This window comes from Aotus nancymaae, unplaced genomic scaffold, assembly GCF_030222135.1.
Source record: "Aotus nancymaae isolate 86718 unplaced genomic scaffold, 86718_ANA_hifiasm-v0.15.2.pri h1tg000089l, whole genome shotgun sequence".
NCBI lineage: Eukaryota > Metazoa > Chordata > Mammalia > Primates > Aotidae > Aotus > Aotus nancymaae.
Window position 1 is genome coordinate 1300061 of NW_026988504.1, and position 17328 is coordinate 1317388.

The 17328-nt window shown below is 61.2% G+C and overlaps 2 protein-coding genes across 3 annotated transcripts; one reads left to right on the forward strand and one right to left on the reverse strand.

Annotated features, from left to right (window-relative positions):
- Window positions 1–10706: 10706 nt before the first annotated feature.
- On the forward strand, window positions 10707–12671 carry DCXR (dicarbonyl and L-xylulose reductase). The gene is made up of 8 exons (XM_064369174.1): window positions 10707–10758; window positions 10833–10930; window positions 11346–11500; window positions 11586–11628; window positions 11706–11805; window positions 12102–12166; window positions 12242–12359; window positions 12487–12671. The coding sequence occupies exons 1-8, from the start codon at window positions 10707–10709 to the stop codon at window positions 12588–12590; spliced, it is 735 nt and encodes a 244-aa protein (XP_064225244.1). The 3' UTR covers window positions 12591–12671.
- An 894-nt stretch (window positions 12672–13565) lies between these two features.
- RAC3 (Rac family small GTPase 3) lies at window positions 13566–16946 on the reverse strand. 2 transcript variants are annotated; one of them, XM_021666350.2, is made up of 6 exons: window positions 16912–16946; window positions 16282–16353; window positions 15661–15778; window positions 15480–15542; window positions 14709–14872; window positions 13566–14616 (listed from the first exon to the last, which is right to left on the reverse strand). In XM_021666350.2, exons 1-6 carry the CDS (start codon window positions 16944–16946, stop codon window positions 14367–14369), a joined length of 702 nt encoding a protein of 233 aa, XP_021522025.2. In that variant the 3' UTR covers window positions 13566–14366. The 2 variants fall into 2 exon arrangements, with proteins under 2 accessions (XP_021522025.2, XP_021522024.2); XM_021666349.2 differs by having other exon boundaries at window positions 14409–14616; window positions 14713–14872.
- Window positions 16947–17328: the final 382 nt, after the last annotated feature.

Sequence of the window (17328 nt, forward strand, 5' to 3'; positions counted from 1 at the left end):
CCTTATTTGTTTCGTGAGTCCAGGCAAAGTGGGGTGGCTCACGCCTGTAATCCCAGCACTGTGGGAGGCTGAGGTCAGGAGTTCAAGACCAGCCTGGCCAACATGGTGAAACTCTGTCTCAACTAAAAACACAAAAAAAGTATCTGGGCGTGGTGGCACGTGACTATAGTCTCAGCTACTCGGGAGACTGAGGCAGGAGAATCTCTCTTTTTTTTTTTCCTCCAGGTGCAGAACTTTCTCAAGTCAACAGGAGAATCTCTTAAACCTGGGAGGCAGTGCTTGCAGTGAGCTGAGATTGTGCCACTGCACTCCAGCCTGGTGACAGAGCGAGACTCTGTCAGAAAAATTTAAATTAAAAATTTTAAAAATGTATATATATATACACACACACATATATATAAATTAGCCGGGTGTGGTGGCATGAACCTTAGTCCCAGCCACTCTAGAGGCTGAGCAGGAGGATTGCTTGAGCCAGGGAGGTGGAGGCTGCAGTGAGCTGAGATTGCACCACTGCACTCCAGCCTGGACAAGAGAGCAAGGCCTTGTCCCAAAACAAAAACAAACAAAAAAAGCAAACACAAACACATTCCTGACAAGTGGCAGGGGCACTGTTGGGAGGCTGAGGTGGGCGAATCACCCAAGGTTAGGAGTTTGAGACCAGCCTGGCCAACCTGGCGAAAGCCCGTCTCTACCAAAAATACAAAAATTAGCCAAGTGCAGTGGCATGCACCTGTTGTCCCAGCTACCCCAGAGGCTGAGGCCGGGGAATCGCTTGAACTCGGGGGCAGTGTCTGCAGTTAGCAAGAGCGGCTCGGCAAGCCCCTCTTGCCCCTGGGTCCAGGGCAGGAAGCTTAGTGCTGCCCATCAGGAATCGGCTCCGAGGTGCAGCAAGGATGTGCACCCTAATCATGCCAGTCAGAGCACAGCTACAAGACGGTGGAGCCTCCCTCAGCCCCGGTTCCTGAGTGGCCAGCCCTGGGCCTGCAGCATGAGTGAAAGATAAACCTTGTTATGTTCGGGGCTGAGGTGGTGGGGGGTTGTTATCAAGTGTGAGCTTGGCTTGTTGCAAAGGAGTCCAGCCAACCACACGGTCTGAGGGTGCAGGGAGCCGCTGCAAGCTTGGGGGTCCCCAGGGCTGCTCTCCTTGCACACCAGCTGGTTACAAATGCAGGCGACCTCACAACCACTCTCAGGTTCCACAACTCCCTAGAATCCCAGGACTCTGCGACCATGCCCTTGTTTAGGAAAGGGGACTTTGTAGATGTCATTGAGATGAGGCTCTTAATCCCTGGGCTCCAGACCCAGGGCCCCTTGAATCAAGAAAGGATCTTATTCCACGGCCAGAACCTCCCATAGTGATTCTATCTCCATCCTTCCAAAGGCACTCGCAGCCACCTGCAGGGTGATTGCTCCTGGGGGAAGGGAATCAGCGGTGTGGTGAGGAGTAGTGGACCCCGGCTGTGAATGGAAACTACATCCTGGAAATTCACACCCGCTCTGTGCTCCAGCAGCCTGAGCAGGGGCCTCGGGGTCAGGTGAGCTGTGGATTTTCTTTTTTTTGAGACGGAGTTTCGCTCTTATTACCCAGGCTGGAGTGCAATGGCGCGATCTCGGCTCACCGCAACCTCCGCCTCCTGGGTTCAGGCAATTCTCCTGCCTCAGCCTCCTGAGTAGCTGGGATTACAGGCACGCGCCACCATGCCCAGCTAATTTTTTGTATTAGTAGAGACGGGGTTTCACCATGTTGGCCAGGATGGTCTTGATCTCTTGACCTTGTGATCCACCCGCCTCAGCCTCCCAAAGTGCTGGGATTACAGGCTTGAGCCACCGCGCCCGGCCGAGCTGTGGATTTTCAGTGCACGTGCATCTCACAGCGAGCCCAGGGTGGTCGCCCTCAGTCTTTTTTTTTTTTTTTTTTTTGAGACCGAGTCTTGCTCTGTCACCAGACTGGAGTGCAGTGGCACAATCTCAGCTCACTGCAACCTCCGCCTCCTGGCTTCAAGCGATTCTTCCGCCTCAGCCTCCCGAATAACTGCAACCACAGGCACGCGCCACCATGCCCAGCTATTTTTTGTATTTTTAGTAGAGACGGGGTTTCACCATGTTGGCCAGGATGGTCTCGATCTCTTAACTTCGTGATCCGCCTGCCTCGGCCTCCCAAAGTGCTGGGATTCCAGGCGTGAGCCACCGCGCCCGGCCACTGCCCTCAGTCTAAGAGCAAATAATTGGAACAGAAACACACAACAGCTGGAAGACTCCCCACCCGGGCGTGGGGCTCACGCCTGGAACCCCAGCACTTAGGCTGTCTACAGGCTCGTTTTGAGCCAGGAGTTGAAGACCTGGGCAACTGAACAAGATCCCATCTCTACAAAAAATTTTACAAATTAGCCAGGCATGGTGGGATGCGCCTGCGGCCCCAGCTACTCAGACAGTTGAGGCAGAAGGATCGCTTGAACCCGGGAGGCAGAGGTTCCTAAGATTGCACCACTGCACTCCAGCCTGGGTGACAGAGCAAGGCTCTGTCTCAAACAAAACAAAAACACATTTCTGACAAGTGTTGGGGGCAAAGCCCAGCTTGGGTGTGCAGCCTGCGACCCTGCCCAGGCAAGGATTTCCTGCTTCTTACCCACCAACCCATCACAAGGTCAAGAACTGTGCCCTCCCAAGGATCTCAATAGGACAAATCGTCCTGGGAGGGCCCTCAGCGTCTCCTGCCAGGTGGAGGTGTCATATGATTTTCCCCAAACTCCTGGACAGTGGCATTCATCCCACAAGCAGCGACGTGCTTGAGACACACCCTCAGACTCAGGCCCAGAAGTCAATTGGTATCTGTAGGGCTGATGGCCCACAGGATTGTGAGGGTCGTGAGCAATAAAACAAGGGGTCCACCCCCATTAGGTCACCTAGGCCAGGAGGTGGACAGTGCGCAGCAAGGGGTCCATTCCCATTAGGTCATCGAGGCAAGGGCCGTGTGCAGTAAGGGGTCCACCCCCATTAGGTCACTGAGGCATGGAGGTGGGCCGTGCGCAGTGAAGAGGGTGCAGTGCGCAATACCTCTATGGGCAAACTACTAAGATTTATAGCAGGATGCTTTAAGTCACACAGCAGTGACAGAGCTGTCAGGTTTACGCCACCTGCTGGCAGCTCCCAGTGAGTTCTAGAGGGAAATGCTTTTCGAGCAGCACAACAGCGAGAGCTGATAAAGTTCACAGTCACCAAGGTGGATTGCCGTTCTGAGGGCAGCCTTCCACAAGAACTGGAGCAAGGTCCTACAACTCCTTTATCAGGAGGAGTGGCTCTCGCCCCAAGCCTGCCGTACAGCAGGTATCTTTATGGTACTGAACGCTGCCGCCTGGGCCATGGGTTCTTGTCCCGGTATAACTGTTTTCCCTTAAATTCATGCGCTGCACTGTGTCTGCGCTAGGCATTCCTCCGATTATGAACTAAGATATAGTTTAATATATATATGGAAATCACTGAGTAGTGACACTATAAACTGAGATATTCTCGAGGTCTTAATTGTGCCAGGATTCTGCTTAGCTCCCCTTCCTCGGTACCTATATGGGGGGGTTACCCACAGTATCAGAATCAGTGGCACATCTGAGGGAGGGGGCATGTGTTGTCTGATCTGTTTTTGCCAAATAGCCCCCCAACCCTTGAAAGGTCCACCAGTCTGCACGGGGATGGAAAGTTCCCCATGGAGGAGATAGCGGGCACCAGGGGAGGACTTCCGGGGAAGAGCAGCCCCCGCCCGCCCCCGGCCAGACTTTGTTTTGTAAGAATTAAACGTCAGTGTGGCTGACTAGGGGCAGGTGAGGAAGACTCTGGAGGCTGCCTTGGCCCCCAGATAGGGGCCGTGATGGGGTTTGGAGTAAGGTTGGCAGGGGTGAGCCACAAGCAGGGTGTGCCCTCCGCTCAGGAAGGGACACACACTGCTGCTTGCTGGGCAGTGCCCTGTTCCACTCCAGGGCAGCAGAGCCTGATGCAGGGCACTGGGGTTCACCAGAGAGCTGGCAGCTTGGGGCACAGGCAACTGGATCCCCATGCCGTCCACTGCCCTACGCCAGCTGATGGGGCAGCCAGGATTCCTCTTCCAGTAGAAGCTGTTACAGGGTGATATTTCTGTTCATACAAAAAAAAAAAAAAAAGGAAAGACACCAACATTCTACTGCCCTGTCCCCTCCCACAGCAGCACTGCTCTCTGCAGCCACACCACCTGCACGCACACACGCACACATGCAATCCAATTTTTCTTTCTTTTCCAGAACCCAGGAAGGAGCATCTGGCTAGCAGGCCTGGGGAGTGGGTGAGAAGGGCTACCTCTTGAGGGGAGTGGTTCTGCCCTGCTCACTTCCGGGTGGCCCCCCACTCCCATCACCTGGCCCCGCCTCCCAGCCCAGACCTATAAACCTGCCCGTCCTCTCTTCACTGCAGGCCCAGGCTGGGAGGCAGCACCATGCAGCTGAAGTTCTGTGGCCTGTGGATCCTAGTGACTGGGGCAGGGAGAGGTGGGTGTGAGCAGGGCAGGTGGAGGTGCAGGAGGGGCTGGCTGGGAGAGCAAGGTGGCCAGGCTGCAAGACTCGCAGAGGGCCCGGGGCAGGGCCTGAGTCCGACTGGCCTGTCAGGCCTCCCTCAGCAGCTGAAGCAGCAAGCCCCTCCCTGGTCAACACAAGACCCCCAAGAGAGGAGTGAGCTTGTCTTCTCCGCAGGGCGACCCCACAACCAGGCTGCACAGGCCGTATACAGCCGGGTCTCATCCCTGTGGCCCATTGGGAGGGGCTGTCCTTGGGGCCTCCCTGGTCCTCCTGCTGGTCAGCTGGGTCTTGGACCTGGGCCCTGCCCACTGTTGGGCCTCCGCCCTCTCACTGCTCGTTTCTGGGCAGCAGGGGTGGCAGCTCCTACTCCCGCCTGCTCCCCTGACCCCAGCCTTGACCAGACATACGGGGCCATTTACCCACCAAGAACCCTGAGCCTCCCAGGGAAGAGGCAGAACCCTGCAAAGGCCTCGCATACCTTGGGAGCCAAAGTGTGGGCCGTGAGCTGCACCAGCGCTGACCTGGTTGGCTCCCCAAGGAGATGAAGCATGAAGCTCTGTGAGGCCTGGATCTGCCCCCACCCCAGGGATGCTTCCTGGCCGGACCACCCCCCAGGCCACTTCCCAGCGTCCCACAGTGCCGCGAGTTAGATCCCGTGTGCGTGGACCTGGGCCACTGGGAGGCCACCAAGCAGATGCTGGATGGTGTGGGCCCTGTGGCCCTGCTGCAGCCCTTCCCGGAGGTCACCAAGGAGGCCTGTGACAGGTGAGAAGCAGGGACAGGGTTGGGCAGGGGAGGTGCTGAAGATGGGCTGGTGGAGGTGACTACGGTCCCTGTCTCCTGCCAGGTCCTTCAGTATGAATCTGTGTCGTGCACCCCAGGTGTCCCCGGTGAACCAGTGGGAGGGGGAGGCTCATCGCTGAGCCGGCCGGGTGGGGGTGCGCTGGGGTGGAGTCAGCTGCGCCCGCTCTGCTTTCAGAGAACAGCCTGGGGCCTGACGGATCATGGAGCACCCGGCTCCATCGTCAGCATCTGGCCCATGTTGCCTTCCCAATCCCGTGACCTACAGTGAGTCCCTCTGCCCAACCTGCACACCGATTCCACGAAGCAGCACCCCCCACCCTGCAGATGGACCTACCTGGAAGGAGGGCTCAGTCCCTAAAGGTCCTCAGTGTTGCCCCCAACAGACTCCACCGAGGGTGCAGTGCCCATGCTGACAAAAGCCATGGCCATGAAGCTGGGGCCACACAGTGGTCGTGGGGGCGGGGCTAGGGACCAGGCCTTGGGGGTGCAAAGCGGGTGCTTCGGGGCAGGGCTGGGGGCTGGTGGTGAGAATGGGAAGGACGGGGACCACGCAAGGCTCTAGCCAGAGGGGCCGGGAATTACCCCACCACAGGAAGTAAGCTCAGGCCTGGGGCACCCAGGGACTGCGTGGACCGGGGACTGGTGCACAGGCTGAGGCCACCACCTGTGGCCCCGGCCCCAGATCCGGGTGAACTCTGTAAGCTCCATGGTGGTGCTGACAGCCAGGGCCCACAAAGTCTAGTCCGATCCCAGCTGTGCTGGAAGGCGAGGGACCGCCACCCACTGGGGAAGACTGCAGGTCAGGGCGTCAGCGGGTCAGCGGGGCGACCTGGGGAGCTCAGCCCAGCTACCCCGACCGGCCGCCGCCCCCGCAGAGGTGGAGGAGGTGGTCCCCGGCATCTTCCTCTTGCTCAGGGACCGCAGCGCCTCCCCAGCGACTCGGACACCCTCCTGGACGCCGGCTACCCAGTCATCTAGAGCCGCGAACCCTGCCGCGGCCCCGCCCCACGCTAAAGGCCACCGCGCCCCGTCCCGGTCCCGCCCCCGCCGCGTTCACGACCCCGCCCCGACCCCGCTGCTGCTCTAGTTCCCGCCTCAGCCCCGCCCCGCCTACCCTGGCCCCGCCCCCGCTCAGGCCCCGCCCTGCCCCGCCCTCGTCTTTGATCATCCCAGGTCCCACCCCGGCCCCACCTGCTCCTGACTCGCCCCACGCCACGCCCTGCGCATGCCCACAAGCCACACACTCATGCCCCACCTCAGCCCCGCCCCGCCTATCCTGGCCCCGCCCCCGATCAGGCCCCGCCCTGCCCCGCCCTCGTCTTTGATCATCCCAGGTCCCACCCCGGCCCCACCTGCTCCTGACTCGCCCCACGCCACGCCCTGCGCATGCCCACAAGCCACACTCTCACGCCCCACCTCAGACCCGCCACGCCCACTAAACGCCCCGCCTGCGCCCAGCCTCCGGAGGCGTCTCGGTCTCGCTCCCGTCCGGCCCTCGGCCCCGCACCACCCCGCTCAGTACTCTCTCGCAGCGCGCCCGCCACGCCCCTTATCACCCCTGACTCTACCCCGCCCCAAGGCCTGCTCCCGCCACGCCCCGTTTTCATCTCCGCCACGCCCCTCCCAGGCCGCCCGCGCCAGCACCGGCCCCGCCTCTACACCTGCCCGACTCGCCCAGGCCCGTGTCAGACCCACCGCCCCACCGCGCTCCTCCGCGTCCTCATCCGGGCTACGGTGAGACGCCGCCTCTGCCTCCCCCGCCCACTGTATACCCCTGAGCTGGCATGGGTGGGCTTTAATAAGTGGAAGCCCTTCTCCCCGGACCAGCGCAGACCAGGATTCTGGGCTGGCCGCCGCGAGGCTGGGGACAAGAGAAACGGGGACCGTGGGCACACATTTCATCCCACGTGAGGCGACTGAGCGCACCCTGAAGCCAGGCCACTCCACCCCCGACTCCACCTGAGGACCAAAGGGCAGGGACTCTGCTGTAAGGAGAGTCCTGCTGTCCATGGCCCTGCTCTCCACACAGCCAGCCGTGGGCAGTGGACAGAAGGCAGCCTGCACACCTCTCCCCGGAGATTCTGGCCCCGTCCTCCAGCCCAGCTCCCTGGCTGTGACCTCCGCCTGTCCGGAAAGATGAGGGGCACTCCCTGGACCCAAGGCCCTCCGAATGGAAGATAGAGCGGAGAGTTCCGCTGGAGTAACAGGGGTGGGGTCATATTGCAGCAAATCCCCCAAAGAATCCACCTCCACCTCTGGTGCACCTCTCACCCAAGGCCACCAGGGCTCCCAGTTCTGCTCAAAGAGAGCCCCTGGACTGAATCTGGGCTCAACAGCCCTGCAGTCCGGGCCTGGCCAGAGCGTCCTGCAGGCCCTGGAGTTTTCAACTGTGCTTGCCTAAGCCAGGCCCTGCTTTTGCCATGCCATCTGGGTGTGGGTAACACCCCCCAGGGGCACCGAGGAAGGAGAAATGTACAGACCCCAAAGCATAACTCACTGCTTACTACATCTAGCTTATATATATACTCACACTTAGTCCCATATAATCTTTCTGTATAATCACATAGGTATTGTAGTCGGAGCTGTACTGACACATTTAGTGCTGATTTATAGAATCCTTCCATATAACCATACAGTAGTCTGTAGTAGGAGGGATGCCTAGAGCAGTCACAGAGCAGAAGCCGTACATGGGAAAACAGCCAGACCAGGACGAGAACCAAAGACCCAGGCGGTGGAGTCCCTGCCTGAAAGGGCACACGCTGTATGGCAGGCTTGGAGCAGGAGCCGCTCCTCCTGATAAAGGAGTTATAGTACCTTGCATCCAGTTCCTGTGGAAAGTAAGCCTCAGGCCTGAGATCCCGGAAATAACCAAGGGAGAAGAACCCCTCTGGTGTGCCCAGTCACGGCGGCTGTACACCCTGTCAGTCTTTTCTCGCTTCTGTGCCAGCTCAAAGAATCCTCCCATAAATATCTTTATATATAAAAATATATATAAAGACGGGTTTCACCATGTTGGTCAGGCTGGTCTTGAACTCCCGACCTCAGGTGATCCGCCCACCTTGGCCTCCAAAGTGCTTGGATTACAGGTGTAAGCCACCACGCTCAGCCCCCATAAATATCTTAAGAGAAGAGCACAAGTCTTCAGCTCCCGCTGCATTGGCTTACAGTATCTTTCTATTAGAAATCCTTTGAAGTCTCCAGCCCCCAGATAAGAAGTGTTGCTCATAACACTTGTTGCACACAGCCCACCTCCTTGCCTTGATGACCTAATGGGGGTGGACCCCTTTTCTGTACACGACCCTCTATTACTGCACACGGCACGGCCCGCTACTGCGCACAGCCCACCTCTCTGCCCAGGTGACGTAATGGGGTGGCCCCCTCGCTTGAGACTCACATGATTATGTATGTCCTATCACTAAGCCTATAGATGATGACCTCACTCACGACCCTGCCCCCTGCTTGTACCTAATAAATACAGATGCTTCTGGGCATTTGGGGCTCTCACTGATCTCCGCTCATGGGTTGTGTGCCCCCCCCCGACTCCAGATGCTTTTCACCAGTTCTTCAGTGTCCTGTCTCTTTACTTCTTGGATCCTGCACTTCAGCACAGCAAGGGACACCCCACGACCATGTGGGGCTGTACAGCCCTGCATCTGGGGAGCTACAGGCCTGAGGTGGACGGGGCATAAGGTCCAACCATAGGCAAGGGGGCAGAGGACTAGGGTCAGGATCCGGCCCACCCAGCAGTGGGTGGGAGGGCACAGGGCACAGGGTTGGGGTGGGAGATGCTGAGGGTATTTCTGACCAGCCAGCAGGACCCACAGGGAGCAAGGCTTGAGCCACAGATCACAGGACCAGTGAGGCCTGGTCCACTCTCCTGGGGACACATGCAGGCCGCTGGAGGGGGCCTAAGCAGATGGGCCTTCTGGGAAGGACAGGGTGAGGGCTGTTCCTCCCTTGGCTGCTGGCAAGCAGAGAGTGGGCTCCAAGGGTAGGGGCAGAAAGCAGAGTTGACAGTGTGGCCAGGGGTGGTGGACTGACTGCAGGGCCAGGTCTGATAGGGACAATGTTCTTGGCTGTCCCCCAAAACAAACCAGGACCTTGCCTCCTGCCGTACCTAGCCGCCCATGACTCCAGCCTGTCCATGCCTCTGGGCCCAAGCTCTAGATGATCCAAAGTCTGGGGCTTGGATCCACAGGTCCAGCCACCAATGCCATACTCCTGGCCACAGAAGGTCCTCAGGACAGTGGTTCTAGACTTTCCTGCGATGAAACACAGAACAAAGCAGGTTTTACACGGAGGCCCGGTGTGAGAGTGTACACACACATCTGTAACTGATCCCAAAGCCTTGGGAAGCGATGCTGGTCTTTGCTGGGCCACCGTGTACTTCTATGAACCCAATCCTATCTCTTCCTATCCTATTTAACTTCTTCTTCTTCTTCTTTTTTTTTTTTTGAGACAGAGTCTTGCTCCTTCGCCAGGCACCAGGCTGGAGTGCAGTGGCGCAATCTCGGCTCACTGCAACCTCCACCTCCAGAGTTCAAGCAATTCTCCTGCCTCAGCCTCCCGAGCAGCTGGGACTACAGGCTTGTGCCACCATGCCCAGCTAATTTTTGTATTTTTAGCAGAGACGAGGTTTCAACATGTTGGCCAGGATGGTCTCGATCTCTTGACCTCGTGATTCACCTGCCTTGGCCTCCCAAAGTGCTGGGATTACAGGCGTGAGCCACCGCACCCAGCCCCTATTCAACTTCTAAAAGGCGCCCGTGGCCGCGTGCTGGCTGTCCAAGGTGACCTGCGGTTCAAGTCCCTTTCAGATGAAAGCGGAGATCTGCTGACATTGGTGTCTTCTCCAGACACACTGGGCTGTCCAAATTCCTTCCCTTGGCATTACCAGTGAGCCTCCGTGTCCTGCTCCCAAGCCTGGGCGATGATGGGCACAGGTGACACGTTTTAGGACATGACAAAGTTTTCGGAAACAAAACAAGAAATGTTGGCCCTGAGTTCTTCATTTCACGTGTGCTTCCAGAATTTAGCCACACGTTCTTTCCAATATTAACCGCCAGCCGCTTTTTGTAATAATCTTGGCAGGAAAAATAGCTAGCCAGAGTCCACTAAACCGAATTCAAGCGCGGTGGATGGGTCACACCAGGCAGTTCAAAAGACCCGCCCCAGGGACTGCGGAGACCCCGCCCCGCCCGGCGCGCCCACTCGTTTCGGCGAATCACTGCAGCGGGGAGCAGCTATTTGAATGTCCCCGCCCCGTCTCTGGAGGCCGCCCTGCCATTGGCCCCGCCGCGCCCCGCCCTCCGTGGCCAGAGTTTCAAGTCCCGCGACCCCAGCACGGAGGGCGGAGACGGCGCAGACATGGAGCTGGGGCTCGCGGGTCGCCGGGCGCTGGTCACCGGGGCGGGCAAAGGTGGGCGGCGGGCAAAGCGGGGGCGGCGGGCAAAGGCGGGCGGGGGGCGCCCTCACTGAGCTGTACTCCGGCAGGCATCGGGCGCGGCACGGTCCAGGCGCTGCACGCGGCGGGCGCGCGGGTGGTGGCTGTGAGCAGGACCCAGGCCGACCTGGACAGTCTCGTCCGCGAGGTACGCGCCGCCGTGTCCCAGAGTGGCGAGGCGGCGAGCGGGGTCGGTAACCCCTGTGCGCGGCTCGGCCTCCCCTCGCGGGCGCTGCGCTTCTCACCGCGGACTGGGCGCCCTCACACCCACTCCCAGGGCTCGTGGTCTGCGTGGGCGGCCGGGTGGCCGGCAGAGCCGCCAGGGCCCTCGGGCTCGGAAAGAGGCCGAAATGACTACAGAGCAGGCCCAGGGCAGGAGGGGCTCGGGCTCAGGGAGGAAGTGACTCAGCTGGAGGCAGCGCCTGGCTGCTGGCCCGGAGTCCTGACCACTCCGGGACTCCTAACTCCTTTCTTTGTCGGGCTGAAAGGGCACCAGCCCCAGTCCCCGGCTGTGCGGCTTGCTGGGCACGAAGTCTCTGGTAACTGCCTGCTGATACACACAGTGCCCTGGGATAGATCCTGTCTGTGTGGACCTGAGCGACTGGGAGGCCACCGAGCGGGCCCTGGGCAGCGTGGGCCCCGTGGACCTGCTGGTGAACAACGCAGCTGTGGCCCTGCTGCAGCCCTTCCTGGAGGTCACCAAGGAGGGCTTTGACAGGTGAGCCCGTGGGAGTGGAGGAACCCTAGAGAGGGCGGAGGCAGCAGCGCCAGCCTCTGACCAGGCTCTGTCCCTTGGCCTCTAGATCCTTTGAGGTGAACCTGCGAGCAGTCATTCAGGTGTCGCAGGTGAGCTGCCCTCCAGGCCGGACGGGAACTCTGGTGAGTGCTGCCAGCTCTGCCTCACCCTCTCATTGCAATTCCAGATCGTGGCCAGGGGCTTAATAGCCCGGGGAGCCCCGGGGGCCATCGTGAATATCTCCAGCCAGGCCTCCCAGAGGGCAATAGCTAACCACAGCGTGTACTGTGAGTGCCCCAGCTGCGCCCTCGGCCCCGCCCCAGCTCCACCTTCATCACCAGCCCCAGCTGTGCCCTCGGCCCCGCCCCAGCCCCAGCCTCATCACCAGCCCCAGCTGTGCCCTCGGTCCTGCCCCAGCCCCAGCCTCATCACCAGCCCCAGCTGTGCCCTCGGTCCTGCCCCAGCCCCAGCCCCAGCCTCACCCTCATCACCAGCCCCAGCCCCAGCCTAGCCCTCATCACCAGCCCCAGCCCCAGCCCCAGCCCCAGCCCCAGCCCCAGCCAGCTTGGGTTCCCCTTCACAGGCTCCACCAAGGGTGCCCTGGACATGCTGACCAAGGCGATGGCCCTAGAGCTCGGGCCCTACAAGGTGAGCAGCACTGGGATGCCTCCCCCAACCTAGGACACCCCACTCACCCTGCTGACCCCAGCTGTCCTGGTGTAGATCCGAGTGAATGCGGTAAACCCCACAGTGGTGATGACGTCCATGGGCCAGGCCAACTGGCGCGACCCCCACAAGGCCAAGACTATGCTCGACCGAATCCCACTTGGCAAGTTTGCTGGTGAGTCAGGTGGGAGCCCAGCCAGCATGGCACCAGCAGCCCCTGTGCCCGCTCTGGGCAGGGGTGGGAGGGAAAGATGAGTGGCAGCCTCCTTCATCGATGCCCCTGACCCCTGCCCTGCCCACAGAGGTAGCGCACGTGGTGGACGCCATCCTCTTTCTGCTGAGTGACCGAAGCGGTATGACCACTGGCTCCACTGTGCCAGTGGATGGGGGCTTCTGGGCCACCTAAGCCCCCTCCACACACACCTCAGCCCCATGCCATGCCCATCCTACCCCCAATCCCTCCAATAAACCTGATTCCTCTGCCCAGGCTATGTGCTATTCCTAGGCTGCCAGCAGGTAGCTGAGGCTCAGGGCAGGGTGTGGGAATGCTGGCAGAGACCCGTGAGAGCAACGTTCCAACCAAAAGGGGAGCCTGGCTCCCACACCTGAGGCGTTCAGGCCTGGCCAGCTCGCCGTCTGGGACTGGGAGGGAGGTAGGAGGTGGTGAAAGGCTGGCTCCTAAGGAAGGCAGTGAATTGCAGCACGGATGGCCTTTGGACCTGTCCAGAACCCTGGGGTGAGACAGTGTGTGCATGTGTTTGTCACCCGCCGTGAGTGTGCGGTTGGCTACTCTTCCTTCAGGCTAATGAGTAAGACAAAAGGGCAACAAGGAAGACTTCGAGCTTCTCCATTTTGCCAATGACCTGAGCCAGTTTGTTGAATCAGATAATGGTTTTCGAATACCAGAAGAGCATGCCCTCAACCTGTGGTGCTGTTCACAATTTAATGGATACAGATACAGCATCCTGAAGTCTAATCTGCATTTTCCCCATCATCTTAAGTCTAGACGCTTAACCATAAATCAACCTCCAATGTAAGGATTTGCCAATTCCCGTGGTGTGGACACTCCCACCACAGCTGATTTCAAGCTACCAGTCAGATGTCATTGACCATGGAGGTGGAAGAGATTACCTCAGCACCCGGTTACATGGTGTCTGTGTCCACAGGTACCAGGGCAGAGAAAACAGTCATGTGTGCAGAAATAACTAGGAAGTGATGTTTGTTGATTTTGCTTTTAATAAAACAAATTATAAACTTCTATAATTGTTAATGATGGTTGTTTAACAACTGGCTAGCAAAATTCTTGCGAATTCAGCAGTCGGCTTAACTGAGCAGAAGGAGCTGTCCCCGCCCAGCACCGGGTGAAGCAGACTCTGGCCCTCGCGGCACCCTCCAATCCTGAGTGACTCCAAGCTCCGGGACATGGCTCGGGGCCACCGTTTCCGGCTTCAGCATCAGGAGACCGTGCTGGGTCGCTGCTCTCTTCACTCTCCATCGCACACACCGACCCTTGTGCCTTTGTCCACCCTGTGCCTCCGCCTGGATGCCCTTCCTCCCAGTGCCAGCCAGAGGAGCTGAGGGATGGGGGGAGGCTGCCTCAGCTCCCATGAGGCTCCGAGAGGCCTGACCCGCTTCAGCCTCTTTTCAGACTGTCCCGGTCAGCACAACCGGAGCTGCCCGAGAACCGGGCCACCTCTCCCGGAAATGTGCCCTCTCGGAGGCCGCAGATCAGCACGAGGGAGCCTCCTCGTACACAGGCACGCGATCATCCCAAGGGCTCAGCGCACTTGCTATGGCTTTGATCTGGGCCGGCTCCTTTGGGGGCTGAGGAGCTCGGCAAGCCGTGCTGCCCATCAGGAATCGGCTCCGAGGTGCAGCTGGGGTGTGACCCACATGCTGTGCATGGTCACTGGGGGGCAGTTAGGAGCAAACCCCGCCTAGGGCAGAAGGGCAGGTAGTGAGAGGCAGGAGGTGTAGGCAGAGAATGTTTATTGTATAAAATAAGGAGGGGCCGCCCCGCCGAGGGGCGCAATGGACCGAACTCCCCCCCACCCTCCCTGCACCTGCCCCTTCAGCCCTGAGGGAGACCATGCTCCCTCCCGGCCTCTGGCGGGGGCCAGGGAAGGCTGGAGCCACACCCCAGAAAGAGGCGGCAGAGAGAACGGGACCCTGCCGCCCAGCCTCATCCCCATGCTTCCCGCTGCCCACCCCCACCGCTCCCCACCGCCAACTCAGGGACCCCGCACGTCTCAACACGACAGCGGACACGTCTAGGGCTGCTCCCCCGCCAGCCCGCAGGCTCTAGAAGACAGTGCACTTCTTCCCTGGCTTCTTCACCGGGGGCGGGCAGAGCACTGCCCGGATCGCCTCGTCGAACACGGTCTTCAGGCCCCGCTGGGTCAGGGCTGAGCACTCCAGGTACTTCACGGAGCCTGACAGTGGGGAGGGAGGACAGTGAGGCTGGGGTATAGGGGGGCCCTCCTCGAGCCTCCCTGCCCCTCCCCTGCAGGCCGCCAGCGCCTACCCACCGATCTCCCGGGCCATGGCCAGGCCCTGTGGGTACGTAATGGGGGCCAGCTTCTTGTCCCGCAGCCGCTCGATGGTGTCCTTGTCATCGCGGAGGTCCAGCTTGGTGCCCACCAGGAGGATGGGCGTGTGGGGGCAGTGGTGCCGCACCTCTGGGTACCACTGCAGGGACAGACCACTCTGACCCTTACGCTTGGGGTCTGCTACCCTAGCCCCGCCTGAGCAGGCCACGGCTCTCAGGCTCTTTCCCCACTGCTCCAGAGCGACACTTGGCTCTTCTTCCTTCAAGGGGTGACCAGGGGTCTGGTGGGTTTGGTGAGGAGGTGCCGAAAACAAACAGCCGGGGAAGCTGGAGACCCCCAGGACCTCCCAGTCAAGGCCCATCCCCAGCTCTCAGACTCCATTCTGCACCCACCACCACTGTGCCACCCATCAGCCCCCACGGTCATCTTCAGACACCAGGACCTCCCAGTCAAGGCCCATCCCAAGCTCTGACTCCGTTCTGTACCCATCACCACTGTGCCACCCATCAGCCGCCACGGTCATCTTCAGACCCCAGGACCTCCCAGTCAAGGCCCATCCCCAGCTCTCAGACTCCGTTCTGTACCCACCACCACTGTGCCACCCATCAGCCCCCACAGTCATCTTCAGACCCCACCCCATGTGCCTACCCCAGAAAGAACCATATCTCAATTGCCTCTAAAGGACAACCATCAGGGCAGGTTCTGGGGCAAGCCTTCTCCCACCAGGGCCCCTAGCCTGGCCCTACCTTGGCACGAACGTTCTCGAAGGAGGCCGGGCTCACCAGGGAGAAGCAGATTAGAAAGACGTCCTTGGGAAGAAGGTGGGGGCCGGTGGAGTGGTCAGGGGGTCCCTGCAGCCCTGCTCCCTCCCCCGTCCGGACCTCAGGGACCCACCCAGCTCCTGGGGCCGGCCCTGTTGTCACCTACAGTTTGGGGGTAGGAGAGCGGCCGCAGACGATCGTAGTCCTCCTGCCCCGCCGTGTCCCACAGCCCCAGGTTGACCGGCTTCCCGTCCACCATCACGTTGGCAGAGTAGTTGTCAAAACTGCAGAACAGTGAGGGCAGGGTCAGGGCTTGGGAGGGGTCCCAGAAACCCCCAGCCCCGCGGCCTGTGTCTTGGGGTTCACAAGTCTGCACGGAACTGGAATTCTAGCTGGCACCTCAGCCCCAGCCGGGAGGCTCAGAGGCAGGGCCACCTGAACCGGACCTGGAAGCCCAGGGGAGCCCCTGCCCGTGTCCCCCCCCCCCATGCCCTACCCACACGGAGGGCATGTGCTCTCCAGGGAAGCCCCCCACACTCACAAGGCGGGCATGTGCTCTCCCAGGAAGCCTCTCACACTCACACGGAGGGCATGTGCTCTCCAGGGAAGCCCCGTACACTCACAAGGTGGGGAGGTACTCTCCGGGGAAGCCCCCCACACTCACACGGTGGGGATGTGCTCTCCAGGGAAGCCCCCTACACTCACAAGGTGGGGAGGTACTCTCCGGGGAAGCCCCTCACACTCACACGGTGGGGATGTGCTCTCCCAGGAAGCCCCCCACACTCACACGGTGGGGATGTACTCTCCGGGGAAGGCGTTGGTCGTGTAGCTGATCAGCAAGCATGTCTTCCCCACGGCGCTGCAGACAGGGCAAGCCACGTGGCTCCCGGGCCCGGCCTGGGACCCACTGCCCAGCAAGGGCAGCCCCCCTCCCCCGGAGCCAGAGGCGAGTTAGGGGCGTCTGAGGTAAAGACGGGGGTCCCAGCCCACCAGATCCGCGGCGACCTAGGGCTGGAGGACGACCAGGGCAGGCCGGGCGCCGGGGACTGGGGTGGTGAATGGGGGCGCCCCAACACTGGACCCCCAGGCAGAGCGGCTCGGGAGGGTGGGGCCGGCAGCGGGTTCAGCCCAGGTGAGGCCTGGCCCCACCCACTGGGAGGACAGGGCGGCGGCCCCGCCTCGCTCGCAGCCAGCCCGGGCGGGAGCCGGGCAGCATCAGGTGGGCCCGAGCTGGAGCCCCGCGGACCCCGCCCCGCCCCGCCCTCCTCCGCCCTGGGGCGTTCGCCGCGCGGGCAGGGTACGGCGGGGCCGCCTCTCGAGGACCCGGGCGCCATCCCCGCCCCGCCCGGGCTGCGCCCCGAGCCCCGGAGCCGCCCCCGCCCAGACCGGCCGAGCGGCCTCCGGGCCGCGCACTCACCCGTCGCCGACCACCACGCACTTGATGGCCTGCATGGGCGCGGGCCGGGCGGCGGCGGGCGCGGCCGCGAGCCGAGCTGCGGAGAAATGCCCGGCGCCGCAGCGGCCGCGGACCCGAGCGCCGAGCGAGCGGCCGGAGACAGCCGAGCGCCGCCGAAAGCCGGGCGCGGAGACAGCCGAGCGCGGCCGGCGGGGGGCGGGGGCGGGGGCGGGCGGAGGGCGCCGGGCCGCGCGGCTGGGGGGCGGGGCCGCCCGAACCCGGGCAGAGCTGCGGGAGACGCGACGCCCCCTCCTGCAGCGCGTCCCGGGCCCGGGGGTCTCCTGTAGTTCCTCGGGGCGCCGCGCAGGCCGGAGAGAGCCCAGCGACCTGCACCCGGACGGGCGGGCCGCGCGCGCTGCGCGTTCTCGGGGACCTGCC

What these genes read in the sequence shown, in the direction of transcription:
- RAC3 (XM_021666350.2), bottom strand. Translation starts at nt 16,946, where the DNA reads ATGCAGGCCATCAAGTGCGTGGTGGTCGGCGACGG. An exon ending in TGCGTGGTGGTCGGCGACGG is followed by an intron (nt 16,354 to 16,911) that starts GTGAGTGCGCGG and finishes CCCTGTCTGCAG; the next exon opens with CGCCGTGGGGAAGACATGCT. An exon ending in CGCTCTCCTACCCCCAAACT is followed by an intron (nt 15,543 to 15,660) that starts GTAGGTGACAAC and finishes CTTCTTCCCAAG; the next exon opens with GACGTCTTTCTAATCTGCTT.
- DCXR (XM_064369174.1), top strand. Translation starts at nt 10,707, where the DNA reads ATGGAGCTGGGGCTCGCGGGTCGCCGGGCGCTGGTCACCGGGGCGGGC. An exon ending in CAGTCATTCAGGTGTCGCAG is followed by an intron (nt 11,629 to 11,705) that starts GTGAGCTGCCCT and finishes TTGCAATTCCAG; the next exon opens with ATCGTGGCCAGGGGCTTAAT. An exon ending in AGCTAACCACAGCGTGTACT is followed by an intron (nt 11,806 to 12,101) that starts GTGAGTGCCCCA and finishes TCCCCTTCACAG; the next exon opens with GCTCCACCAAGGGTGCCCTG.